Source organism: Cottoperca gobio, chromosome 4, assembly GCF_900634415.1.
Source record: "Cottoperca gobio chromosome 4, fCotGob3.1, whole genome shotgun sequence".
Lineage (NCBI taxonomy): Eukaryota > Metazoa > Chordata > Actinopteri > Perciformes > Bovichtidae > Cottoperca > Cottoperca gobio.
The window spans coordinates 9,602,273-9,625,200 of NC_041358.1; the positions used below are offsets into that span (position 1 = coordinate 9,602,273).

Genomic DNA, 22,928 nt, shown 5'->3' on the forward strand with positions numbered 1-22,928 from the left:
ATATAAAAGGAGAAGGAAAAGGGAGCGCATGAATAACTGTCATGCAGAATAGGATTAACAACACCCTTTCCTTTTACTACCTCCTTTTATAAACATATTACATATTATTTAGACCTCCATTGTGCAGAATCATGACATTGTGAGCTTGTGGGCCTGGAAATTGAGTTGTAATAAGGATCCCTGGCGTAAAGCATAATGAGTAAGTTGTGGTGTCATCTGTCAAATTCATCTCTACAATCGTGTTTTCCCATTACAATGCCTCCTGACACCCATAACATGCTAAAATCTATTTTGATGCTGGTGTAAGCATGTCCTATTCAATTATACACGCACCTGAGGATTCATGTAATTGCTCTGTGCAAACTTTTACATTAGGTGTGCAATATTGTTTCAGGACTACACAGGCTTAATGTGATGAAAGGATTGGCAAAATCAATCATCTGTTGTGGGAGCTTTTTTTTTCAAATGTAGCTTAAATGAGTACTCCACCAATTAAACATTGCACTCCTGTTACATTGTAAACTCACAACGGATAAAAAAGTATTCAAATCGATGAAACAAAAGCTGATATATTGTCTTTTTTAAATGTATTCCATCATTTCTGCTTTCTTGTCAAAACCAGGCACCCACATTACCCACAATGTAAGGGACATCACTTAAGGCAATTTAGCAGATTGCATGCAGCTCCCTCTGGAGCAACAAAAGGCTTTATACAACTTTTTTGTAGTAGTACTCCTCAAGACCTGTAAACAGACACTGATGTGTGAAATTGGCAAAGTTTCCCTTTAACTAATCGAGGCTGCATGTAACATGATGTTTATTGCTCTGTAAAGGACTTGAACTGCGTTTTTATTGATATGGTGTTATACAACTCTACATTAACTTGATTGCAGTTGGAGGATTTATTTCTTAATCCCAGATAAGGTCTTGAATAAATACTAACATGTATCATGTCCACTCTCAGTTTGGGTGTGTTAATATGCTAGCATTTTCTAAATATCACAAGTTTTGCACATATGATTGTGCTGTGAAAGGTCAGTGGATCACCACCATGATTACAATACATCCCAAGGGGGTTCATAGAAATGTTACTCAGAACTACAAATGCAGACTTTGTGGTAGCACTAGATGAAAGGTCAAGGTATCAAGTAACTATGATTCATCCTCTCAGGATCACAAATGTCTGTAAAGCTTTCAAGACAATCCATCCAATAGCTTTTGAGATATATTTGTCTGGACCAAAGTTGTGGACCGTCCAAAAGACTGACTTTCCCATCCCTAGAGGCATTCATAAAAAGAAAAGAATGAGGCACCTGTGCTAACCATGAATAACAATAAGTGTCAATAACTTTGAATGTATCGGGCCTTCTGACATTATGAGCTTATCATTACGAGTAGCTTGTAGTACATTTCAGGTTTATTGCGGTTATAACTTCCTCACATAAAATTGAACTAACATTGACATTGGTTTAAAAATGTTACCGGTGTCTCGAAGACTGCCAAGTCATGCTTATAAAAAGACCTTCAACATAAATGGCTTCTTTTCTTAATCAGTAGCACACAAAACAAAGCTCTGTCAAAGGTGTATGAATGGAGCTCACATTGTGTAACAAGTGATTTTCAGTCATTTCAGTGCGCCTGTGGCAGAGTTGAAAACAGAACTACAATAGGATTATTATTGCCTGTAGGTGTGATTACTTCGATCATGTCCTCTTTCTCTTTATAAGAGTTTGCAAAATGGCAGCCTGACAATGTGATGACAGAGAGAACTGTGTAGAGCAGGTTTCACCACAAAAACCTTTCCCAGAGGAAACAGATGGGACTGTGTGGGAGGTGTTAAGCACTCCATTCAGCTACTGAGGGTTGAAGGATATATATTACTACAGCTTGAGGGGGAAAAAAACACATTTGGTTAGCACAAGTTTTTTCTTTTCCCAGGAGAACTCTTGTAAAATTCGAGGAAACGGTTCAGCGACATGAAGTGAGGCGCCAAACAAATTGGCAGAAGTTGTTGGTTTGGCAATGATACAGGGTTGTGTATCAGCCAGCCTATAGAGGATATGGACATCTTATTTATCCTTGCTCCATGCATCATTATGGCAGTTTTGTATATCTGACAATCTGTCACACAGATATGTGTACATAATTAGCAAAGAAAACCTGTCCAACAGGTTTAAGGGTTTAAATCACAGTAGACAACTTTATTAGACATTAGAAAGCTGCAATCCACAAAAAAAGCACTGAAAAAAGGTCTGGTCATGAGTAGTGGAAGCACCAGGAAGTAGAGTGGGAAAATGGTTTTACACATCTATTCAGCGTCAGGTTAATCTACTCAGAACAGGTTCAACCAAGTAGGAGTAGAAGAAGAAGAAGAAGAAAAAAGAAGCAATTGACGCATATCAGACAACTCTGTCCACCAGCCTTTTGCTCATATTTGGGAAGTGAGTGTTTATTTGAGGAAAGATGTGTTTCTGCGGAGGCCTATGGACGGTTGCAGTGAGTTGTGTGTTTAGGGATTGTCCGGATTGTTAAAAAGCCATTGTTTGTCTTAATAAACAGTCACAGTGAACATCGCTGTGTCCTTGTGTCTGTGCTGCAGAGCTGCGTGAAAAAACTTTGCAATTTGCTTGGTAAATTCATGAAAACAACAACTGCTTTGTACTCTAAGCTTTTCATGTAGAAGCCCAAATCACCATAACTCTAAAGTAAGAGCAAAAAGTAAATGAAAAGCTGTTTTTTTGTGTGGAATTTAAGCATTGACCATTTACTTTCAAATGCTAATGTAACATTTTGGTAAACAATAACTAAATGACAGCAAACCTGACAGAGTGTAATGTTTATTGTGTAGCATCTGTTGCTTGTATTTTAATAGACAAGCAGAATTAACCTGTCGTCTTCCTGTTTTTAATAAAAGTACCTTCTGTGTGCCAGGAGGAAATTATTCTCTGGGACAAATGAAGTTTTAGAAGCTGTTCGGGTAGATAACTGATCCACAGCTCCACTCAAGCTGAATGTGTTTATTTCTATTACCAGTTGGGCGATCTATTAAAGCTCACGTCTGCTGGCTTAACGCCAAAACAAATTCTATATTTACCTTTATTCTAAAATGATAATGTTGTGATTCATTGTGGGTTGACTAATACAGTAATGCACAGAAAACAAGACAAAAAGCAAACATTTTTATGGAGATTGTTTCTACATTATGTTGTCAAGATTACTCAGAGACTGATGTATTAAGTTACATTGTAGCAGAAGTTGTTTTGCAAATCACAAGTAAGTCTCAAGTCTTTGCACTCAAGTCCCAAGTCAAGTTGTAAGTCCTACTTTGAGTTTTGAGTCCGAGACAATTCATAATCTTCACCAAATGCGACCTACATGTTTTGCATATTGGACATTATTTTTAAGTTGACCACCAGCATCGTTTTTGTATGTGAACAAAATTATATTTGGGGTCATTTTTCCTAACTGGTTCTTTATAGCTCTTTACTCTCCTGCAACTTGGTTGGATGCTGTATAATTTGTTCAAACAAACTGGATCTAGCGAATTAAATACCAACTTTCTGGGAATGAATAGTGTTGTTGATTCAGGAAATGAAAGGGAATTAATTGAATTGTGGCACACTTATCAAACAACATACCTTTTAATCTTTGGGTTTGGTGGAAGGTATCAAGTTTTTTCAAGTCAAAAAGGCTCAAGTCCAAGTGAAGTCACAAGTCACTGGTGTTAAAGTGTATACACCTCTGCATTGTAGAAAAGGGGAATTTAGCATACAGTGTAAACATACAGCGTACAGCAAGCATGGGTAGCAGACTATAATATACTGATGGTATACCCAAACTAACCCGGTAGCCAAACTCAGTCCGTATAGTCTTTTAAAACACAGTCACTATAAGTTATACTGCATAAAAAGGCAGGATATATGTACACCATACTCATGTGTAGAGCATTGTGATGATAGTGGTTTTAAAACTCTGCTGTGTATTGTTAAAGTGGTCATGTTTTTTGTTTTTTTTTAAAGATTTTATTCATCTCCACAGTTGGCTTGGAGAGTGGCTTATTTGTTACTGCACTCAGTACTAGTGTGTGGTGTATTTCATGCATGCTAGCCCTCTCACAATGGAGCATGAGTGCACCTAATTGAATACGAATTCATATAAGAACATGGAGAAGAACCTTTATTGAAGCTGCTGCTGCTGTAGGTATTATTGCAACCAGGTGTAACCACGTGAGCTTTTCAATAACAATTGTCAAGAGCAATATCTGCTACTATTTATGACACAAAATGAAAATAGTAACACAGAAGCCATAGGACAATACGTACACACAATCAAAGCAAACTTACAAGAGTGAAAAAAATCTGCAGTCAGGTACGGACCCTAATAATTACTTCAAGATGTGGAAAGTCAACTAAATGAAGCAAGAAATCTTAAAGACAAAGGTCAAAGAGACGTACTGCATGAATACAACTGAGATTAATTGGTGGGAACTTGGAGGCGAGAGACAAATGTGAAATCATATACCTTCTGAGGCAGGCATAAAAATATCTAACAACTTCTGCCGCACGTCTTGAAAGTTGCAACTATATCCGGGGCTCAAAGACATAACACTGGATTTGTGCTGACAAAACATAGACACACACAAAGGAACAGTGTAGAATCTCTCCTCTCTGTTGGAGCTCATGGTTAGATTGTTCGCAATCTCTGCTCAATCATCCTTGACAAAGCCTGATTTAGAGCACGCGTACATCCAGGCTTCACGGGCAGCAAAGATAAACTGCCATCCTGAAGGGAAATCCATCTCCTTCGCTGTCACTTGCAAATTATTGCCAAACACCATGACGGTGTCTTCTTTTAATATTTTCCCAAATGTCCAAAGAAAGTAACATCTCCTTGCTAGATTAATAACAGACAAACTATGGTATCCAGGCAGGAGGAAAAGGAAGACTTTTGCCGCTGTGGGCAGAAAAGTTCTCTTTCTTTTGACACCTACTTTTGACAACTACAAGGTCATTGAGGAAATTAAACACAGACAGACCTGAGGATGAAGCTGGGAGCTCTGGATGTACTTTTCTCTTTCAGTCTTCTACTAAAAATACTTGACAGATCTACTGTTTGTCAATTTACAAATACTTAAATATTGTCTTTACGACAATATCATGATTTTAGGCAGGACGGGCAGACAGAGCTTTATGGGAGAGGGAGAGTAACTGACTTCCATTCTCCTTTTTTATTATTGACGCGTTAACACAATTAATTAAAATCAGAGCAGCCCCCGTAGGGATCCGCAGATTAATTTCCAACACATACAGATGTCCAACTTAAAGGGGAAAATTGACCAAATGCAAATCTAAAGATGTATTTTCTATGCATAGCAATGAGACCATCTGCAAAAAGAACCCAGTAGAGCAGAGCATGTGTGCACAGTCAGCCTTCTCCATTAGAAATCGACCCCAAAAAGAAAAATCCTTTTTGTATATTTCACTACTTTCAAGACACCAGCGGGCTTTTCATTTGTTGTTGCTAAAAGCGAGAAAACATACACGCGATTCCAAGAATGTGATATGCAAATGACATGGATCAGTTGGGGGGGGAGATTATTAATGTGCCATAATTGAGTACAAGATAATTGTGCTGACTGTGTTGGAATAACTAACAGCTGCATTTAATGGAACATTTAATTGCACTTAAAGGCTTCCCTAGAATAAGCAGTTTGCGATGCTTACACATGCTGTGGACGTGACTTGTTTATTTTATGACTGAATTTCCCTTTGCCCTCGAGGCTTGCCTTTTGATGTCTGTTCACTGTATAAATGCTCATTTAGAGGTTATAAAAGATCTATTTTTAGGATGAATAAATTCTAAAATCCTAGTCTTAAAATCTTAAGCTTCTTTTAAATGTCTTTAGGGCTGACTATTATCGCTGAAAATTAATGTCACCATAGTAATCGGACTGTGTCTTTTGTCACAATATGGCAGATCAAAATCATGAGCGATCATATTGATGCTCAGCGTTAGAGCAGTTATGGTGGCATAGCAGCAAAACAGAAACTTCTTTCTGAAAAAGCAAATGATAATTTTTCATTAATTCACACAAGCTAATGCCGGTTTCAGTTTTTCATTAAACTGTGATTTTTTGTGTCCTTTTCAAAGTCATTTGCAGTTTCTGTCTCCCTTCCGCCGATCAACGTTGTGCACAGAATCCCTAAACCTGCAAGCTTTTAAGCTGGCTAGTGAAAAAAAAGCTCAGTTGCCATCAGATCAGTGCTAAGCTTCACAATATGCATAAAATGCCTTCAAAATATTACCCAACAGCAAGGAAAAAAGGGAGGTAAAGGACAGCAAGTCCACTATAGATTGGTGACAAATTAGTGGAAAAATCAACATAAAGTATCTTTACGAGCTGTTGTAACAGCTACAGTTCTCCTTGGTATAGATTCCCCAACGGATGAATACCATTTTTCCCAAAGATATTCTCTAATTTAGTGTTTTGGTGGAGAGCGATGTTTAACACATGCATCTAAAATCTCCCATATGTCACCCATTTTGAATGTTATCAGCCTATTTAATAGACGTTATCAGTGGTTATCGTTACTATTCTAATACGTCAGATTGGCCGTACTGCAACAACAACATTCAGAGAAAAAACCCTTTTCAAAGCTGCTGCTGTAGGTTTTATTACACTCAGGTGTAACCATGTGAGCTTTTTGTGAACTAATTGTGAGACAAATTGATAAAGACAGAGCAGCAAATATCTGCTACCATTCATGGCAAAAAATCTAACAGTAACTTTGGTGGCATATGCCAACATGCACACAAGCAAAGCAAACTCATAAAAGTGAAACAAAAAACACAACTTTTGCAGCATGTCTTGAAAGATCCAAATATATCCAAGGCTCGAAGACATAACACCAGGTTTGTGCTGACAAAACACAGACACGCTCAAGAACAGTGTAGAATCTCTCCTCTCCGTTAGAGCTCATGGTTAGATTGAAAAATGATTCCTGGCTGATAGTGCTGTGTCTTGTGTGTTTCTCCCTCTTTATACTACGTCACCCGGCTTCCGCCTTTGCTCCTGTCATAATTACTACGGTCCCTAGAGGTGGGTGTCGTCTTTTTGTACTCCTTCTTTCGGTGAAGGCTGATAACGGTTATTTAATAGGCTGATAACATTCAAACCGGTTCCCAACTAAGGTGAGATGTGACGATGAAGGCCATAGCATACTGTGTATGATTCATCATTTTCATCAACTATTTACTGAGCTCCCATGCCTTGTATGGAAGCATCAGCGTTCATTATGTTTTTGTTTGTTTGTCACCAGTCTGTATATTCAAGCAGCAAGCAAACATTCCCAAGTGAGCCCTGAAGGCATCCTTTTTAACTTCACATTATACTTCGTCGGTGAAAGTGTAGCTCTGCCTGCTGTCAGACACGCTGTTCAGGGAAACACTGCAGCTTGGAAAGTTGACATATTTCCACTCTTAGACAACACAGCGGCCCAGAGCACAAGTGCGGTGGCTCAGGACGTTTCGACTACTGGAGCGGGTGAGAGCCAGAGATAATATTGGGCACAGCAACTGGATTGAAAACTGCTCAGCTGCTAGTTTTGCTTAGTTTTTACAGCAGAGGGAGTGTCACCGAGTGTTCCCTTTTGAACTTTCTCAAGTTCAAATATACTTTATTTGGGAAAATAACAGTGTTTTTTAAAAAAACGATAAAGAAATCAGGATAAACTTGTTTTTATAAACACATAAACGAAATGTATCAAATGTATTAATAAGAAATACAATTTCATAAAATATTGAAATAAATTATAATTTTCTCTCTCAAACTTGACTAAGGAGGAAGTCACCACTATACAAAGACTGTATATAAGAAGTGGCCATAGTCACTGTGACGTCACCCATTGGTTTGCGACTTGGACTATAGTTTTGTAGCTTCTATTTTGGCCGTCGCCATCTTGGTTTTTGGCCATTCTCGTCTTGTTTTTTTTAAACTAGAATCGACTTGAGAGTGTGCTGAACGCTGAAGACATTAAAGACCAAAATTACAGTTTTAATTAATTTCCATGAACTGAAAACACAATTTGAAAGGGTAAAAGTTGTAAGACAAAAACGCAGACAACACCCAAACCAGACAATGCCACAATCACAAGTTAACCACACCCTAAAACAGACATTGCTCTATTTTACTCTAAGTAGGACACTAATTTACAAAATGAACATCATGCTGTATTAAAGACTTAAAACTAGCAATTGAGTCATAATTTGTCATAAAAATGTTTACTGAGGTAATAAATCAAGTGAGAAGTAGGTTAATTCTCGTAACTTGTATACAATTGGACTTCTTTCTGCCCCATGTCGGCCATTAGAAAGCATGTTGCCTGTTTGAGGCACTTCCGCATTGGCCTCACTTTTTACACCCGGAGGTTGCTGCTTGCCCTATATATTATCTGATTTTATTAAGAAGCTGGAACAGGATATTTAGAGCTGATACATTGAATTAAATTAACATTATAAAAGGAAATGATGCTACAAGGTGACAACACCTTCATAATCTTAATCAGATTATGCCTCGTCTTGTTTTGCACAGATACATAGACGGATGATAGCCTCTGTGTTATCTGCAGGACAAAGCAGCACTTAGCCTGTTAACATGGTCCACTAATATACATGACTCTGAGGCACACCCATTCTTTAAAAATATATCGCTTTAATATTATTATAAGACCAGTTAGGTGAGAGCATTTTACTGATGAAGATTCATCAGTGCCGTAAATCCTTCATATGAATAATTCCACAAAAACAGCATAAAATGTCACTTAGTGAGCCTGTGTTGTCAGAATGAGCAACAATGGGCTTTAAATGGCTGCACTTTCTGCTTGCTGGAGGAATAAAAGTACAAGATAGCATTAATGTTTCATGAAAATCATCGTTCATTTCAAAATCGCCTCATTCTCTGCACCTTCAAGTCGTCGTTGGTTTAATCACCACGGCATAGTAGATGTGCAAATCCACATTTGCATCAGAGATACGTTTCCGGTTGTTTATTTAGTCTTTGAGGATTTCAATGCATGTTTTAAGACCACTTTGTTGCACTGGCTTACACTCTAATGTCAACCAGTGAGGGATAAGCTTATAAACTATAAGCATGAAAAGAGGGAAGAGGAAGAAAATAGCATCAGAATGATGAGCAATTATTGTGTATTGTGTCAGGAAAACAAAAATGTCACTTGAAGCCACAGGGGAGAAAAGGGCAACCTTTGGTAGTAGAAAGTGGAATTTAATACTGTATGTGGTGTTATGTTCACTGAAACTCTCAAAGGGAAGCTAAGCTATGCAATTTTACAGGAAGTACCAGTCAGTTGAAAAGGGGCCAAGAGAGCAAATTCTGTGTATTTATTTTTGCTCTTCAGGCTTCACTTCTTTGAACCAGCTGCAGATTAAAGAGAAATAGCTGGAGTAAGTTAAATTCTTCAACATCTTCGTAAGTCAGACGTGAGACTAAAGCCAGGAGTTATCATCCATCTATTTATACCGAGCAATATCTGAGGCTTCTTCTTTAACCCTTAACAGGTATTCTTAAAAGGTTAAAGATGTTAAAGACACAGTTAAAGCAGGATATGTATGTCCCTTTCTGAATAGTGAAGATGCCAAAAAGAATTATTCATCCATGCTTGTGATTACGGCACACTTTTTTTCTTTTGTTTTTGTTTTCCGTTTATCCTGCCATCAAAACTGTCCCAAACTCAGGGAGCCGTGTTCTCTGCAACCGCTCCTCAGCAGCTATTATCTGATTTCTGAAACTCGACTCTTTACTTGTGTTCTCTTCCTCGCCAACAAATAAAGCGTAACGCTGCACGAACAAACAAGGCTCGCGTGGCAAATTGGGTCAAATATTCCTTATCACTTCTCCTCCCCGTCAATGATATTCTCCTCCCAACTTCAGTTTAATGAATCTTCAATACAAAGGATCAAATTAAAGGTAAGCGAAATTGATTGATGCAGCATTTCCTGCGTAACTTTTGCATCTCAAAGCTGGGCTGAAAAGCCTGCTAAATAAGGCCTGTCTGTCCTCGTCTCATCTCTTCTGCTAAGTCACATATGACACCTTAACTCATACTAAAAAATATGTTTGACAAATGATTGAGGCTCTCAAAGAAAATTACTGAAATGGAGGGACTGATTCATCACACTATGCTACAGCAGAGACATTTTTTTCCGCACTACTATGTAATTTTCCCCATCTTTGATTATTTTTCCAGTGCTCGAGACCTCAAGGCCAGGCATTTCTACTCTTTAAAATGTTATCTCTTAAAGCCAGGTGACCAGTACTCTTCTTTAAGGCAGCTTTGTTTTGGCATCCATCTTCATCAGGGTCAGGTGAAAAAACCCATGTTCGCAATTAAAGGCTGCTGACATGAATATTTTACTTCAGTCACCTGAAAATGCCTCACAAACAAATGTGCCCTGGAGGGCTCCTTTCTCTATACGTCTCAATCACAGGGGTTTTAGAAGCACTTTGGCTCAGTGGTGGCTGCCAAATCAGCTTGACGTCCTCTTGCCAATTCACTTTAGAGAATGTACAGTTTTATCTCTGATGGACTGTATAGCTAAGGATGAGTCAATGAAAAATGGGCTGCAGCTCAGAAAAAGGGCAAGCAACTTAGTGTTGCAGCTACACAGTCAGAATGAGGGATACAGACCCATTATCAGTTCTAGCTTAGAGCTCGCTACTCGCTGCTTAATGTACAATCTAGACATGTAACTGAATAGATAAGTGTACTAAGAGTGGCCAGTTTTTCTTAGTATTTTCACATTTCATCGGCAACTGTTTTTAACAGTCAAATAATCGCAATGCGTCAATTTTAATAAATTGTAATAAAAAAGTAAAATACTGTTTTCAGCCTCTAAAATATGGAGATCTCAGGCTTTTCCCTATTTTAAATCATATTAAACTGAATATCTTTGGATTTTGGATGACAAAACAAGACATTTAAAGAAATCACCCTTAACTTTGAGAAACTGCGATGGGCATTTTTCACTATTTTCTGACATTTGTTAGACCAATGAAATGAAAATAATCTTCAGTTGCAGCCCTAGATCTAAACAACCAATCATGTGGGTTTGATGAACAACATCCTTCACTGTCCAACACTCATACTCACTTCTCCTTATCAAGATGTGTTGGGTAGGGTGGACCTTCATTGGATAACAAATACTACCACAATACTAGTGCAAAAACAAGCATCATTAAATGGATTATTGTTTGACCAAATAAATAATTGTGATGATCAATTAATTGTTTAATTGATTTAAGTCTCCAAACAAAATGTGCTAGATCTAATGCGAAGATTTGCTGGTTTTCCTGCTTTATTGTAATGGGGCCTGTTGGTCAGAGAAAACCAGCAATTTGAATACATCACCCTGGGCTCTGCGATATTATGGAGGGTATCTGACATTTAATAAATAATGGTTGATGGAAAAATAAATAGTTTAAAGCTTTAGTCCCACATAAACTATAATCTCCGAATGTAGTAATTTTAAATCAAAATGTATTAAATTCTCGTCTTTCTTAAGCTTAATAAACCATTTAAAAACCAATTTCATAATCCCATAAAGCTGAACACAGGGCTGCTGTATATATATGCACCTGACAGCAACAAATATTGCTACCATAAATTGAAATTGGTGCCTTAATATCTGTTTCCTGAAGCTATTTTAAAACCTTTTGTAGGTCATGTGATGCAACTGGATCGTTGATGAAGACTGTGATACAGTTGAAAGCTAACAAAAAAATGTTTGTTTGTAAAACTGATGCTATTCTTTCCTACAAGATCAAGGTCGAACTTTTAGGTTAAAAAGGTATTTTATTGTCATTGTAGGCCATACTGTGTCAGATTATATGTCATGTCATCTCAGTACGACATGTTGTGAATGCAGTAAATAAATGCATTCTTTCACACCAGGCATCAGCTTTATCAAAGGACACAGCAGTAAAAAGAAAAACAGGTCAGACAGAGATCTAAACGCAGTTCAAATTAAAGCGATAAATGGGGATCTATAAGGCAACCAGAGGTGTTCGGGTGTGGTACATCCAATCAGAAAACTAGCACTACAGAGGCAGGCGTCAACACATCACATGGCACAAACAGACTGAAGAAGCTGACAGTTGCTCAGATGTGTGTTTTTTTGCAAGTTGCTGATATTACCTACATTCCGTGACGTTAATCTGTTGTTTACCACGAGCCAGTGTAAACACATTAAAGCCACGCGAGGGAAGAGATTCCTCAGAAAGCAAAAAGAATTTGGGCTGCGGTGCGAAGGGCAAACTCAGCCGATTCAATTCATTCTGCTTGATAACAACTGACAAAATGATGAATGAACACACCCTGAAGGTATTAAGCAGAAAAGGATGCAAGGTGATATTTACATCATAAGCATATCTTGATATGCATAGTATGCTGTTCCATAATAAAAAGCCTGCACACGCCTGAAAGAGCGAGGACGGAAGTAAACCGTACTGCTCGCTTCATCTCTTCTCTTGGTTGAAATCTCATTTGCTCATTGAGTGTGCATTTGTACATGTGTACTCCAACGGCACATCAAATAACTATTAAGTGCATACAATGCCAGATTATCATGAAATAATGTGTTTCATCAACCAGCACAATAAGCATTATTTGCTTATATATAGGGCTGTCAACAGATTAAAAAAATTAATCTAATTAATTACAAGCTTTGTGATTAATTCATCGCGATTAATCGCATATATCAATATTTGCTGTCGGAGCTCCATGCGATGGGGGAGGGGGGAGATGAGTGAATGAATGAGTTGGTATTATAAACTGGTCAACAGGTCTTCTATTTCAATACCAATATCCAATATCTTCTTTCCCACAAAATAGCCTAACATCTTTCATTGTACAATAAACAATCTCTTGTATAACAAAATTAACAAAACCAAGCAAAAGTCTCCTCTGGCAACATAGGCCATAACAGTTTCATTTATCAACATGTAGTGTAACTTAACGGACCCATCGGCCTCACAATACCTCTCACTTCTCCCTCAGCCAGTCGCTGAGACAAACTAGCTTGTTTACATTCTCAGATGTCAAGGCTGCTCTCTTCTTTTGCACTATGTTACGCTATCCGCAAAAAACCTCCGTTAACCCCCTGTCCTCTACCACCGAAATTGGCCTGCAGTCCATTGCAATCCATCTCGTGATTGAATTGGTTAATCTGTCAGAGGTAGATTTACTAATTCTGCTTCTGAATGCCTGATCAAGAGTGCTGTGACGAGGCTGGTCGCTCACCTTGGTGCTAGCTAGCTCCGAGCTAGCTGCTAAGTGCTTTGCTCTGAGATGATATGTCAGGCTAGAAGTACTGCGATGATACGAAAATTATTTTCTGCAGGAATTGCACAGAACGGTGCTCCTATCTACAGTTCCATCCGGGCGTTTTTTAAATGTAAACTGTCCATTCACTGGGCCAAGTAGCATTTTCTCATCCGCTTCCATCATGTTGACGAGGCTGATGTGGCCGCGCCGCGTCGGTGACGCAAAGAGTCAAGGGGCATCTAAGAGCGCGATTAATCTGCGTTGATTTTTTTGTTTCGTAATTTTTTCTGTGATTAATTAATCGAAATTAACCTGTTAATTCGACAGCCCTACTTACATAGTATGTTTCTTTTACTAAAAAGAATATATGACTTCAATTTCAGTTTCATCGAGTCCAATGAGCTATGTGTGTGCCGTGGTACCCGAGGGTGCCTTCAGTAAAGATTAAAATGAGAAAAAAACATGAAATGCTGTTATAATCTGCAATTATGCTGAACCTAAAACGGCTCATTAAGAGGTGTCGTAAAACCTCATCGTAAAAAACATTTTTTCAGGGCACGCAGGTTTTCCAGGTGCGAAGAAAATAACAGCAACTTTCAAAAACAAGCAACAAAAATATTTGTCACTGTAAAGACAGTTCAAAGAAATGTTGATACGTGTCAGTCCTCAACACAGTCTCAGACAAGTAGACCTGCGCTGACCAAATCTACTCAAATAAGAATGTACACGGGAAGCCTCTTGGTTTTCTTGGATAGGGAAAGCCACTAATTCTCTAAAGAGATCCTCTAAAATGTCTAATGTTTATGTTCTAGTGACAAAGCCCTCAAACCGTCATGTGAATTATGACCCTTGTCTATCCAGAACAAAATACAAAGTAGTCCGCAGAGGGAGGATGGATGGGTCAACAGAAAATTAGATTTTAACACGAGAGACCGCTGTTTGTTTTCCATTTCCTGCAGTCAACGGTGGTTTCTTGAACCATAACGGCTGTCGACCTCTAACCTTTACCAAATTGTTATTATTCAAACCATGATGACGAAGGTTGTCCAACCTTAATGAAGTAATTTCAAACCAAATCATGATATTTCCCTAAACCTAATCAAGCTGTTTTTCGGTTGGATTTTTGAGACGCTGGTTTATAGCGGTTTTGAAAAGCACTGACAAACAATGCTGTCCTTTCGATAGTGAGCAGAAAGAGAACACTTATGTGTGTCTTTCCAGAGGGCATATACATGCAAAACATTTTGTTGTTTAATTTGGAGGACTTTCTGGCAGGGAAAAATCTGTAATCTGTTAATGGAACCAAGTAAAAGACAAAACCCTCTGCAGCCAACAAAGATGTTGAGTGCTTCAAGCAAATAAGAGAGGCACAAGAAAAACAATCTGTGCATGATGTCATGTGCCATAAAGTTTAAACAGAAATAAAAAATTCACACATTTTAGCAAATTAGCATACTTGTTAGGATTCAGTCAGAGAATATTACGTTTTATTTTGTTTTATTTTATATTTAGTGATTTAGTATTATTTAATCACTTCCATAACGGTATGGTCACTTTGTTGTATTGTGAATATGTGACCAGTAAAAATAAACCAACTAAGTAGTTTGACACAATAAGACGCTCATTTGCTTTCTTGCGGAGAGTAAGATGAGAGGCAACCTCCAGTTCAGAAGATTGAAGCCAATGCAGAAGTGGCTTACACCTGCATTCTTTCTCATGACCAGTAGGTGGCTTCTCCACTGGTTGCAAAATGAAGTTCGATTGTATAGAAGTCTATGACAAATTGAATTCTCACTTGATTTATTACCTCAGTTAACGTTGCAATTATTAGATTGTGGTCTCCATCTGGAGTTCAAGTATTCTTCGATACAGCATGATGTTCATTTTGTAAATTAAGGTCCCATTTAGAATAAAATAGACATTTAACAGCGTTTGCTTTGGGGCTTGGCTACCTTGTGATTGACAAATCAAATCAAATCAAATTTATTTGTATAGCCCAATATCACAAATTATACATTTGTCTCAGTGTGCTTTACAGACTGTACAGGTTACGACATCCTCTGTCCTTAGACCCTCGCATCGCACAAGGAAAAACTTCCTAAAAGAAACCCCAAAATTAAAGGGGAAAAAATGGAAGAAACCCCAGGGAGGATGAGGAGGGATCCCTCTCCCAGGACGGACAGACGTGCAATAGATGTCGTGTGTACAGGATAAACAACATAGTACAAATACAACATTTGACAGAAATTATGTTGTGTTGAAAAAAAAAGAAATAGAAAGTTTGGATGAATCCAGGAAAATGTCAAAAAGGCTTCCTGGTGTCCAGCAGGACCAGGTCAGCAGGCGCTGTCACGATTCATGATCCTGACGTAAACTTTATCAGTGGCAACCTGCCCCATGAGAGACAGACACTCCGGGGATGATACCCCGGATGGTGAGTTAGTAACATACATTTACATAAATGCATACAGATAGAGAGGGAGAAGAAGAGAGGGGAGGGGAGGAGAGAGGAAGAGAAGGAAGAGAGCAGGGAGGTGTCCCCCGGCAGTCTAAGCCTATAGCAGCATAACTAGGGGCTGATCCAGGGCAAACCTGAGCCAGCCCTAACTATAAGCTTTATCAAAAAGGAAAGTCTTTAGCCTACTCTTAAATGTGGAGAGTGTGTCTGCCTCCCGAACACAAACTGGAAGCTGGTTCCACTGGAGAGGAGCTTGATAGCTGAAGGCTCTGGCTCCCATTGTACTCTTAGAGACTCTAGGAACCACAAGTAACCCTGCAGTCTGGGAGCGTAATGCTCTAGTTGGTTTATAAGGTACTATGAGATCTTTAAGATATGCTGGAGCCTGACCATTAATTGATTTGTAAGTCAGGAGAAGGATTTTGAATTCTATTCTGTATTTTACCGGGAGCCAGTGCAGTGCAGCTAATATAGGAGTAATATGATCCCGTTGACAGGTCTCTTACACGGCGTAGCTACCACAGTGTCGTCCGGTTTGGGTGTTGTCCGTGTTTTTGTCTTAGAACTTAAACCTTTTCAGTGTTTTTTCAGTTCATGGAAGGTTAATTGTTACATTTCTGTCACCTAAAATGTCTTATTCAGCGATGGGTGACGTGTCATTGCTGGTTCCAAAAAAAACCGCAAATATTTGAGGCTCCAAAACAGTAGTCCACAAACCAATGGGTGACATTTTAAAATTAGTGTAACATTTTGTTGATAACTATTAAATAGAAATGTGAAAACCCTGACTGTCGCGCAGTATTTAGTATAGCGTCATTATAGAGACTAGATTTCTCTCAGTACCCCGACTCTAACTGACTTCCAGCATCCCTGCAAGGAAATATTAATTTGGAGTTGTGCTCCTGAAGTAACCAGTAGGAACATATGAGTACTAGTACTAGTACCACTGGGTTTTTGAACATTAGGTGAGGTCTTAAAGTGCATTTACTATGAAGGGTTCATTAATTAAAAAGAAAGCAGCTCAGTTCAACGTTCCATTTAAAGTCTTTGGTCTGCTTTATGTCCTTAAAGTTATGTTTTAATAATCTGTAGCTTGATGATTTTCTGCATATGAAGCAGGCCAGAGTAGCCCACTAAGTGCGTTTTGATGGGTCGCCAACTGCATTCAGTAATTGGTAGTAAGTGGTAAGTACTTGGCAAGTATAGTGTGGTATTCTTCATTTGTTATAATACCTATGCCCAGAAGGGAGCAGAAGTACCATAAAACATTCAAAAACCTGCAGAAATGAAAAACAGCAAGTTTTGTATTTACTGTACAAAAGATTTTCTCGCCTGCTGTACTGCACAAAGACATAGAAAGAAAGACAATCGGACACATATTTGTGCCTTGTCCAATAGCCTCTTTCAGAACAATTATCAAAGCTTTAAAAGTACACACCAATAATGTGAATGTTTAGCATTCATGAAGCATTTACAGCCAAACAATATGACTCAATATTTGGTGTTAAAGATCACATAATATTCTGTTTGCCTCATAATGTTTTATATAAACTCCAATGTCATACAGGTCAGCAACTCAATAACTCAGAGTTTGTAATGTTCGCCAGTAAAAATATTAATGGTTAAAAGGATGTATACTGAATGAATAAGAAGACTCAATCCCCAGAGACAGAAACAGAAACTGCACCATGATGGGTCGGCAATAATAGCTTGTCTCCTTAAAACGAGCTAAACCTGCTGATTGTAGGATTTCAATTCAAATGCTAAATAATGGCCCGATTTCATTCATTCTTTAGATAGTGAGCTAATTATCCATGTATCCGTTGAAAACCCCCCGCATGAAATGGCTGTTAAAAACAACAACAATGTGGGAGATTTAAAGTTTTGGCAAATGGGTGCCTGATTTATTTTTTTTATTATTGCTATTGTGTTTGACTCATATTAACAAGCTTTTTTACCTTGATGGCAGTGGAGGCAATCTGGATGTGGTGCAGCTTGTGCAGGGTGCTCTCCCTGTCTATAAAGTAGGAGGCAGCCAGCTGGTGCAGAGCTTCCAGGGTCACAGCTGTGCCATTGGATTCAGTCACTTCAGACGTCCGACTCAACTTCCGCTTGTCCACAAAGATCATTAATGACTCTTCCCCTATGAATACACACATGCAGACACACACGCACACACTTCATTAATGACTCATCCCCTGTGAACATATACACACATTCAATTCTCAGTGGTAAATATTAACCCGTTAACAGCTACCAGCGCTCATTATTCAATCACAGAGGCAGAACAGTACTTCTGATGGTGAAAAGCTAATAAGAAACTATTTTTATACTGTGGTCTACATTGTGTTAATTTGGTGATATGTCTGCATCGAGAGTATAATTGAGATAATTTATGGAAGAAGTCTTTCAATACTAACAGAGCACAGTGTATTGACAGAGTGACAGATCGATGGAAAAATCCTTTCTAACAGCATTAGGTTTTCATATGGAATGTGGTTTTAATTTAGAGTGACTTTCAAAGTGACATACAGTAGATTACCACTGGGGATGGATAAAGGTTAGCACTTGTCTCCCCCGCAGTTTGAAAGAAAATTTCAATTTTATTTTTTTATTTTATTTTATTACTATTATTGAGTCCTGGGATCTTATAACAACCCTGTTTCCAATACGGTTAAATTACAAGAAAAATAATTGACTTCATTTCATTGCAACATGTTTACTTATTTTGTCCTCCTTTGAGATACTGACATATTTTTTTTTCTGTTAAACAATTTTGGAATAAAGAAAATCCTCTGGAAACAGATTATTGTATCTTGTAAAACTAGCGGTATTTTTACTGTGTGAAATTATGAATAATTATAAACAGGAATTATTTCAAGACATTGATGTTTAAAAATGCTACATAAAGCAAATAAAACATAAAACACTTGCACATTGCTAAGATAAAATAAGTACCTATACAGTATATTCCTAAACACTGGCTAAAGGTAATACTGTGGGTTGTTTTAGGCCATACTTTAGCTGCTGTACTTTTTGTTGGCAACACATAATGTACAGGATTTTTTTGCCAATCTATTTTAAATACAGTTGATATTCATCATGACTTTGAGAGTTTATGCACTAGAGATGCAAGATGAGAAGAGCCAGCAGAGGAGCTGGGAGGAGATTGTGCAGCAGATAGCCACGGGAGCTTTGCTGCGCATTACTGTAGTCTGGCTAACTTACATCTATTGTTGTGGAAACAGGGGGATCGGCTGATATTTTTGTTTAACAACTCCATTACATCAGAGAACATGAGCCTAAACAACCACAACCAATCCCACAGTCAACATTTAGTCAAATACTTAATTGTTTGAGCACGCAAGAAGCTTTAAATCTTCCAACTCCTGGATCTTTAAGATGATTTATATTTTATGGCAATTCACCTTCATTTAAAGTACAGAAACATTTGGGACACGGTATCAACTTAGGACACAGTGGTCAAATATACATTAGCCAAAATAGTTCCAGGAATGTTTGTGAGTATGTGTAAGTGGTTAAATGTATATACATATATGTTAAAGGATAAATGGGGAAACAATTGATTGACATAAGGAGGTGTATATGTGGTTGAGGTATAGTATTTTTAAAATGAATCTATATTTTATTTATCTTTATTTTCATTACATAATTTTGTTATTTAAAAAAAAATTATGTACAAGGTGAGGAACTGTTTGAGTGATGTTTGCCTGTTTTTCCAAATTAAAAGAGAATAACAAAAAAAGAATACTTCCAGGAACAGGAAGTGAAGGAACTAAATTCAGTTCAAGGAAATAAAAGTCCCTTTAGCACTTTCCTATTTAGGATTTCCACCACATATGATGAAATAATGGGTCCATTTGATGCAGATTCATCACATAGTTCTTTTTAATGTCCTGCTGCATTACTTTGATGTTTGAATGGATGGATTGGAAAGAAGACGTTCAGAGATCTCCAAAGTTCTAGTGGGTGTTTGAAACTAAATATAACTATACTGTAAATACTAAATGTTTCAGTCACTACTGAATTTAGACCGTGGTTCCTCAAGTTGAAATACTGGTGAAGTTCTTCAAGTCATAAAAAGGTTCTTAGAAGTTTTCCTGTTTTGCGGAAAGGGCTACATGTTCGTCCTGGATTTTGGGCCCACACCTCACTTTCCAATACTTCCTTTCTCCCTTGTGTTGTCAATAAAAGAAAATAGAACCACAGCCTGTCTACTTTATTTACCTCCCAGTGTAGCTGACAGCAGGAAGTGGGTTCCGTATTTCCTGATAATGCTGTCAGTGATGGCGGTGAGACTGGGCCTCCTGCCCAGCTGCCTAATGGTCTGGAGGAACTCTGGGTCCAGTGGCAAGGAAAAGCCATTGTTCTCTTGTCTCTCCAGGGCCAAGCTGTTCACCTTCCAGCGGCCAAACTCCCTGCAATGTCACAGAAAAACATGCTAAGGACACACGACACATGAATAAGCGATGCAGGCACATCACACATTAAATAGACAATGCAAAGACAAAATGCACGAAGCAGACACTGCAGTTTTTTTCTGCTTCTTGAAAAGGAAAACATTTTGGGGCTTATTGTGATTTTAAAGTGGACAAGACCTTATTTATAGAGCCCACAATCACAAATTAGCCTCAGGGGGCTTTACAAGCTGTATAGCACATGATACCCTCGATCCTTAGAGCCTTGCAGCAGCTAAGGAAAAAGCCCCCTGAAAAAAGCCCCAATTAAAGGGAGAAAAAAAGTCTCCCAACCTTTAACTAAATTTTTGGAATATGAATAGGTTACTATCGAACCACATCGCCTAAAAGGGCGACACAAGAGGAGAAATGATTGCGCTATTATTTAAAATTGGTGGAGAAACAATGTTTTTCACTGTGGTGCAAAGCACTTCTCTGAGCTGAAGGGAGAAATAGCACGAGAGGATAAATTGTTAAAAATGACTGTCCATTAATAAACCCTTACACATAGCGGCAAACAACTACATTATAGTGCAGGGGTTGGGAACCTATGGCTCGCGAGCCATATATGGCTCTTTTGATGACGCCATATGGCTCGCCGACAATTTTGAGCTGACATTTTTTAACATGATTAACAATTAATAAATCATTTTATTTTAAAGTAAAACGTTTAGCAGAAATTAATTTTGAAAATAAAATTCCAAATATAAAATAGTCGACACCAAACATTTTAATTGGATAATGCGGAGCGATTCATTGAACGGGTTGTTAAGAGGTCGAGAAATAAACTCCTCCTTTTCGTCAGTTAGCCAGCTAGTTTATCTGCTTCCAACCCTTAAAACAGAAAAGATGTCGAAAAGAAAAAAAGATGAGGATTATCGTCTGTTCCAGGCCGTGTGGACAGAGGAATTTGCATTTGTGGAGAGAGCAGGATCTGTTTGATATGCAACGATAAAATTGCATCCATGAAACGGACAAATGTAAAGCGGCACTTTGATACACACCATGCTTCATTTGCGTCGAAATATCCAGCTGGGGACAGCAGGAAAAAGGCCTGCGAAGAGCTACAGCGGAGAGTGCTAACCAGTCAGCAGCAACTCCTCGGATGGACCAAGCAAGGTGACGGGAATTCGGCTAGCTTTGCTGGTGCTTTGGCAATAGTAAGGAATGGAAAGCCATTCACAGATGGCGAGTATGCCAAAAGTTTCATGCTTGATGTGGCCAATGAACTGTTTGATGGCTTCCCACATAAAGACAGGATAATCAAACGAATAAAAGACATGCCTCTGTCAGCAAGGACTGTTCACGACCGTACCATCATGATGGCAAATCAAGCAAATTAAGGACATAAACACAGGGACATACTTTTCTCTCGCGTTAGATGAGTCGACAGACGTTAGCCATTTATCTCAGTTTAGCATTATTGCAAGGTATGCTGCAGGTGACACAATGCGTGAGGAAAGTGTTACTGTTTTGCCAATGAAAGGCTCAACAAGAGTAGAGGATTTATTCAAGTCTTTCATGGAGTTCGCCAAAGAAAAAAATCTAGCGATGGATAAACTGATTTCTGTGTGTACTGATGGTGCACCCTGTATGTTGGGGAAAAACAAAGGATTTGTCGCGCTTCTCCGTGAACATGAAAAAAGACCCATCCTAAGTTTTCATTGTATACTGCACCAGGAGGCGCTTTGTGCTCAAACGTGCGACAAGCAGCTTGGTGAGGTGATGTCGCTGGTCATTCGAGTGGTCAACTTTATTGTTGCCCAAGCTTTAAATCATCGCCAGTTTAAAGCACTGTCAGACGAACTTGGGAATACATATCCCGGCCTGATTTTACACAACAACGTACGTTGGTTGTCAAGGGGGAAAGTGCTCAGCCGTTTTGCAGCTTGCCTGAGTGAAATCCGGACTTTTCTTGAAATGAAAGCCGCTGAGCATCCGGAGCTAGCTAACACTGAGTGGCTCCTGCAGTTTCACTATCTCGTGGACATAACTGGCCATCTGAACCAGCTCAATGTGAAAATGCAAGGTGTTGGAAATACAATCTTATCCCTTCAACAAGCAGTGTTTGCATTTGAAAGCAAACTGGAACTCTTCATCAGGGACATTGAAACAGGTCGTCTTCTGCACTTTGAAACACTGCAACAATTTAGAGATGCGTGCTTATCAAGTGAGCCCACTCAACATGTTGATCTCCAGCAGATAACTGGCTTTACGTCAAATCTCCTGCAGTCATTCAAAACGCGTTTTAGAGAATTTCGTGAGTGCACTGATCTTTTTAAATTCATCACTCATCCACACGAGTGTGCAGTGGACAAAGTCGACCTGAGATGCATCCCCGGGGTCTCCATCAGAGACTTTGAGCATGTGGGTGAGTAAGTTCAAGTCCTTTAATGGAGAGTTTGGAAAGACTTGCGCGACAGCAAGCAGAGCTGGCGAGTGAACACAAGTGGACAGAAATGAAAAAACTTCAACCTGAAGACCAGCTGATTCTCAAAACTTCACATACCGCACAATGCAGCGTGTGAGTGTTGCCATATTAACCATGTTTGGCTCTACATATGCATGTGACCAGTCTTTCTCGCATCTGAGGAACATTAAGACCAACCTACGCTCACATTTAACTGATGGAAGCCTCAACGCTTGCATGAAGCT

At 38.7% G+C, this 22,928-nt stretch overlaps 1 protein-coding gene across 2 annotated transcripts in view; it reads right to left on the minus strand.

Annotated features, from left to right (window-relative positions):
• The window catches only part of LOC115007098 (BMP/retinoic acid-inducible neural-specific protein 3-like), a 51,198-nt gene that overhangs the window by 11,384 nt on the left and 16,886 nt on the right, over window positions 1-22,928 (minus strand). For both annotated transcript variants that reach the window (XM_029429795.1, XM_029429794.1), the window contains exons 3-4: window positions 20,044-20,234; window positions 17,754-17,938 (exon numbers count right to left, since the gene is read on the minus strand). In XM_029429795.1, coding sequence (XP_029285655.1) covers window positions 17,754-17,938; window positions 20,044-20,234 — 376 coding nt within the window. The remainder of the gene's footprint in view (window positions 1-17,753; window positions 17,939-20,043; window positions 20,235-22,928) is intronic.